The sequence below is a fragment of the Cebus imitator genome, unplaced genomic scaffold (assembly GCF_001604975.1).
Source record: "Cebus imitator isolate Cc_AM_T3 unplaced genomic scaffold, Cebus_imitator-1.0 Scaffold237, whole genome shotgun sequence".
Taxonomy (NCBI): domain Eukaryota; kingdom Metazoa; phylum Chordata; class Mammalia; order Primates; family Cebidae; genus Cebus; species Cebus imitator.
Window position 1 is genome coordinate 1,786,674 of NW_016107552.1, and position 6,470 is coordinate 1,793,143.

The following is a 6,470-nucleotide window of genomic DNA, read 5'->3' on the forward strand; positions in this document are numbered from 1 at the left end:
AAAAAAAAAAAAAAAAAAAAAAAAAAAAAAAAAGTTTGTATTCAGACATATACAAAAACCGAGAGGCAAGTATCATGAACCCTCATATGCCATCAGTAGCTTCAACAATTACCAATACTTTGCCAATTTCATATGACCCATCTTAACCTCCTCTTCTCTCTCTTTTCTTTGCCTGGAGTAAATTGTGGATGTTGTATCGTCTCACCAGTGTCAAGCAACACCTCTAACTGAAAAGGGCATTATTTTAAACATTGCCACACCTAACAAAAGTTACAGTAATTAGTAACAGTAATTCCTTAATATTACCTGGTAATTCCTTCATATTACCTGATACCCAGGCTGTATTCAAATTTTGCATTATTGTCTTGGACGTTACTTATTCTGCTCTTCCTTCCTTCCACCCACCCATACTTCCATTTATTTCTCTTTTTCCTAATAAGGATCCCAACAGCACCCACGTATTCTATTTGGTTATTTTGTATTTTAAGTCCTTTAAATAACAGTCCTCACCCAGCCACTCATCTTCCGCCCCGAACCATGCCATTGAATTATTGAAGAAACCAGGTCATCTGTGCAGTAGAGTGTTAGAATGTCCCACACTCTAGATTTGACTGATTTCTTCCTCATGGTGGTGTCATTGAATGTCTCCTACCCACTGTATTTCCTTAATGTTAGTAGTAAGATCCAGAGCCTTGGTTAGGTTCAAGCTCAGTTTTCTAGGTAAGGGTGGTGTGTACATTTTCCGTCGCATCACATACTGTCTGGCTGTCCTATGCTTTAGTTAAGTCTAAGGTTGATGAGGAGATTCTGTATATTCCCTCATGTGACCGTGCTCTGACATGGATAGTTGGGGTTAATCTGGGTCACCCTGGCCACTCTGTACAGGGGATTCGAGTAGGAACGAAAGGCTCATGCTTCTTCTCGAGCATATGCCCAGGATCCTAGCAACAGAAATGGTTTTATGCAGTCATCTCCTGTGTTCATGGTGGGTGTTCTCTTAGGGTTCAGTCATCTCAGACAGGGGTTGGCAAACTTTGTAAAGGGCCAGACAGGAAATATTTTAGGCTTTGCAAGGCACGTTAAGGTCTCAATCACATGCTCTTCTTTGTTGTAACCTTTAAAAAGTATAGGAACCATCCTTAGCTTACAGGCCACAGGAAAACAGGCAACAGACTGGATTTGGCTTGCAGGCTTTAGTGTGCTGTAAGAAATGATGCAAGAGTTCAAGAATTTCAGCTTCCTATCTGGAATGTGCCCCTTTCCCACAGACCCTGCTTGACCAACAGGAGCTGCTTTGCGGACAGATTGCCGGAGTTGTCCGCTGTGTCTCTGACATTTCTGACTCCCCTCCTACTCTTGTTCGTCTGAGAAAGCTGAAGTTTGCCATAAAAGTTGATGGAGATTACCTTTGGGTAAGTCGAACGGGGAGAATCAGTGCTGAAGTGTTGCAGTGGTAAGTTTAAAAAGTTATGCTGTCTCTGGGTCTTGAATTTAGAATTATCCCCGCCCTACGCCCACCTCATCCATGCACTGTGTTTAGTAATCATTCTCGCTTCCTGTGGTACTTTCTGCATGTGCCCATCGTCATTGAGTACTCTCCAAAACATTTCTAACCCGCATGGCACGTGGCTGGTTTCTCCCTTCCTTTCAAAGACTTAGGCCAACTTGTGGAAATTGTTTACTCTGTGTTGTAAATTGAGTTTTTATCGTCCTCTTTCTCCACACTGGGTAAGTGACCCAGAAAAGACACTGTTATGTGTTAGGTTTCAGAGAACCCATTTAAAAGAAAAAGAATATTGCTGGAGTCTAGGAGTTCGATACCAGCCCGAGCAACATAGTAAGACCCTGTCTCTACAAAAAAAAATAAAATAAAATTAACCAGGTATGGTGGCTCATGCCTGTGGTCTTAGCTACTTGGAGGCTGAGGGGAGGGTTGCTTGAGTGAGGGGTTTCAGGCTGCAGTGAGCCATGACTGCCACTGCAGTCTAATCTAGGTAATAGAGAGAGACCCTGTCTTAAAAAAAAAAAAAGAGAAGAATAATCATTCCTTTACATTCTAATAGTAGCATATAATCTAAAGTGCTATTTCTCACGACAACATTTTATTTTAAGCCTTCCCAAGGTAAAGGGAAGCTTAAGTGTGGGATGCTCTATTCAACTTTGTAGATATTATTTCCAACTTTTTTTTTTTTTTTTGAGATGGACTCTCGCTCTGTTGCCAGACTGGAGTGCAGTGACGCAATCTCAGCTCACTGCAACCTCTGCCTTCCGAGTTCAAACAATTATCCTGTCTCAGCTTCCTGAGTAGCTGTGACTACAGGTGCACGTCACCACGCCCAGCTAATTTTTGTATTTTTAGTAGAGACAGGGTTTCAACATGTTGGCCAGGATGGTCTCCGTCTCTTGACCTTGTGATCCAAACACCTTGGCCTCCCAAAGTGCTGGGATTACAGGCGTAAGCCACCACACCCAGCCTATTTTCAACATTTTATTATGAAAATTTTTTCAGTTGAATTTTACAGTGAATACTTATATATCTCCTCAAGTCTACAGTTAGCATTTTGTTATGGTTGTGTTATTACCTAGCTATTCATTCCTTTATCCTCCCATTCAAATTATTTTTATTTGATTTGATTGAGACAGTGTCACACTCTGTTACCCAGGCTGGAGTACAGAGGTGTGACCTTGGCTCACTGCAACTTCCAAGCGATCCTCACCTCAGCCTCCTGAGTTGCTAGGACCACTGGCATACACCACCATGCCCAGCTAATTTTTAAATTTTTTTCCTAGAGGCAGGGTTTCTCCAGGTTGCCCAGGCTGGTCTTGAACTCCTGAGCTCAAGCAATCCTCCTGCCTTGGCCTCCCAAAGTGCTGGGATTACAGGCATGAGACACTGCACCCAGCCCCAAATTATTTTGTTACCATTTTCAAAGTAAATTGCACACATTAGTGTATCTCCATGCGGATACTGTGTCATTCATATTATAAAATAAAATTCAGTGTTTGTGGTTACATGCTTTACAGGCATTCACCTTTCCACTTAACATTTGTGAAATTCGTTCATGTTGTTGCATCTGTTGATGTTCATTCTATTTTGTTATCAAACAATATTCTGTTATCTGAATATATCACAGTGTGTTTTTCTTTCGATGGACATCCGAACTGTGTCCAGTTGGGGACATAAGGATAAGTCTTCTAGGAACATTCTTATACGAGTATTTTGGTGGACACGTGTTTTCATTTCTCCTGGGTAAATAGCCAGTCTCCTGGAATTGCTGGGTCATAGAGTAAGTGTATGTTGGATTTTATAGGAAACTGTTAGACCATTCCTACCAACAATGTGAAAATTCCAGTTACTCCACATCCTCGTCAGCGTCGAGATTGGCAGTCTGCTCATTTTAGCCATTCTTCTGGATGTGCAGTGATATGTCGTTGTGGTTTTAATCTTCACTTCCCTAATGATGAATGATATTGAGGCCTTTTTGTGTGCTTAATGAATACTTGTATAACTTCCTCTGTGAGGTATCCATTCAAACCCTTGCCCATTTTTTAAATTGGGTTTTTTTTTTAAAATTGAGTTTTGTAGTTCTTTTTATAATCTAAATACCAGTTCTTTGTCAGATACATATTTTTAAAATAATTTCTCCCAGTTTGTGGCGTGCCTGTGAATTTTCTTGGTGTCTTTCGATGAGCAGGAGTTTTCATTTTAATAAAGTCTAACTTATCAGTTTTATCTTTTTATGGTTATTGCTTTCTGTGTCTTGCCTAAAAAACCACTGCCTACTCCATTGGAGGAAATAGTCTCCCTTTTTTATTTTTGTAAGAATTTTATAGTTTTGGCTTTTACATTTAGATCTGTAATCCACTTTGGGTTAATATTTGGGAATGGTGTGAGGAGAGGTCAAGGATTTTTTTTTTTTTTTTTTTTTTCCCCATCTGGATAACCAGTTCTTCCAGCATCATTGTTGAAAACACTTTCCTTTCCCTATTGGATTCCTTTGGCTCCTTTGCCAAAGATCAGATGACCATTTAAGTATGGGCCTTTCTCTGGACTGTCTTAGACTTTTCCACGGATCTGTTTGAAGCACCACACTGTCTTGATTTCTGTAAGTCTTGAAACCAGATAGTACAATTCCTCCAACCTTATTTTTTCAAGGTAGCTTTGTCTATTTCAGGTCCTTTGCGTTTCCATTGTAGAATCAGTTTGTCGGTTTCTGAAGAAAAGCTGGTGGGATTACGATTGGAATTACATTCAGTCTGTTTATCAGTTGAGCACTTCTTACATGCCAGACCCTTGTAAGCTCTTGGATTACATCTGGGAACAAAGCAAAGATCCGTGTGCTACTGTAGCCTACGTTCAGAGGGAATTTGTGTTTATTTGTTTTCTGTCAGAGTTTATTCGTTTAAATTTCTGATGATTCCCTTAGGACAGATTCCTAGAGATAGAATTACTGCATCAAGTAATAGGAACTTTTTCAGGCTCTTTAAACATATGACCAGATTACCTTCTAACTCAGCAAGTATTTATCTTCTGTAGAACTAAGCACTATGCTCAGCATTTTGGAGATCTATGACTGGGAAGATTGCAGTCAGTTCTGGCTCTTAAAGCACTTCATCCAGCTCGAGAGGCACGAGGGCCATTCAGGAAGGACTTTGAGTCCTGTCCATTGTTTGTAATGGAATCCAGATTAAATATGCACTGTCCAGATAACAGTTCTAGCAACACAAGGGTCAGAAAAGAGGTCAGCATTATTGGCTTGAGTTAGCAGAATGGACCTCATGGAGATACCGAAATCTGTTGTGGTCACTGAAGGTCATGAGTAAGCCCTGGGGAAATGAACAGTAAGGAGGACATTTGGGATTGGGCAACATGAGTTGAGGTACAAAACTTACTTGTCCGTGGAGATTAACTTGGCAGAATGGAGGGTGTGGGCTCAGGGACAATAGAAGATCCATTTGGATGGGCCAGTCACGTCAGGACATGGAGAGCCCTGGATGCCAGGATTCTGGACTTCAACTCAAAGAAAAGGAAAATGCTTGTCTTCCTGGTTTCTCTCCTTAACAGGTGCTGGGCTGTGCTGTGGAGCTCCCCGATGTCAGCTGCAAGCGGTTTCTGGATCAGCTAATTGGATTCTTTAACTTTTACAATGGACCTGTTTCCCTGGCTTATAAGGTATGAGTATGGGGTTGAGGAGTCTTACGTTGGGCCTTTTTATAAAAACTGATATTGCCAGCACTTACTCTGGGGTCTGTTGTACTTCATGTAAACACACTATGTCCAGGGACAAGGTCAGGGGCTCTCGGAACCCCCTCATGTGCCTTTGTGCCTAGTGGCATAGGTCACATTTATTTCAAATGTTTATCCCCCTCTCCTCCCTGGGATGTTTAGAAAATGCAGGCCCTGCTTCCCACCCTTACCCAGCAGACACTCTGGATCCAGGATGGGGTAGGTTTAAAACAGGTCCTCCCTTCCAGTCAGTTTCCTGTGTGAGGAACAATTTTCGAAGTAGTTGTTCTGAGACTCTGGCCAAAGAGCCTGTCCCTCAAAATCTCAGATGTTGACCTGAGGCTCTTTCTGTTTTAGAGCTGTTCTCGGGAAGAACTGAGCACGGAGTGGGACACCTTCATCGAACAAATTCTGAAAAATACCGGTGATCTGCATAAGATTTTCAATTCCCTCTGGAACTTGGACAAAAGCAAAGTAACATTTTCATCCTCCTTACTCACTTTATATCTAAGACTAGGGCTTCTGGATACTTTTTTAATATCCCTGAAGTGAACTATATCTGGAAAAGTGAGTAGAATGTCACTTTTCAGGCAGGGCCATGACACGGCAGGTCACCTCTCAGCCCCATTTCCCTTATCCAGAGAATGGTGTCAGCATACCTGCCTTCTAGAACTGTTTTGATGGTCAAATGAAGCAACACCTCAAATGACACCAAGAAAATGCTCAGCAAAGGGAATTATTATTTTACCCATGCCTCAGAAGTGTTGCACTCAGGAATCTGAAGGCCTTCTCTCTTGATACTCATATCATGTGATCTAGTGATTCTCAGATTCGGAAATGCCCAGCATGAACATTTCAAAAACAAGGTTGCTGTCTTTGAGAGAGCGTGGTTGGGAACTGTTTTTGTGTCTCTGAGCTGCTCCATTCACAGTTGGCACTCAGTGAAACCTAGGCTGCGTGTGTGGCTGGCCTGACCACCTGTGCTGCCCCATTAACAGCCAGGTATCTACAGCTAGGTACGGTGGCTCACACCTGTAATCCCAGCACTTTGGGAGGCCGAGGCAGGTGGATCGTCTGAGGTCAGGAGATCGAGATCAACCTGGCCAACATGGCAAAATGCCATCTCTACTAAAAATAGAAAAGTTAGCCAGGTGTAGTGGCTCACAGCTGTAATCCCAGCCACTTGGGTGGCTGAGGCAGGACAATCGCTTGAAGCAGGGAGGCGGAGGTTGCGGTGAGCTGA

At 42.2% G+C, this 6,470-nt stretch overlaps 1 protein-coding gene across 3 annotated transcripts in view; it reads left to right on the forward strand.

Moving 5' to 3' along the window:
• Positions 1-6,470, forward strand: part of HPS4 (HPS4 biogenesis of lysosomal organelles complex 3 subunit 2) — a 30,445-nt gene that overhangs the window by 5,320 nt on the left and 18,655 nt on the right. For all 3 annotated transcript variants that reach the window (XM_017498053.2, XM_017498054.2, XM_017498055.2), the window contains exons 4-6: positions 1,269-1,412; positions 5,066-5,173; positions 5,585-5,701. In XM_017498053.2, the coding sequence (XP_017353542.1) occupies positions 1,269-1,412; positions 5,066-5,173; positions 5,585-5,701 (369 nt within the window). The remainder of the gene's footprint in view (positions 1-1,268; positions 1,413-5,065; positions 5,174-5,584; positions 5,702-6,470) is intronic.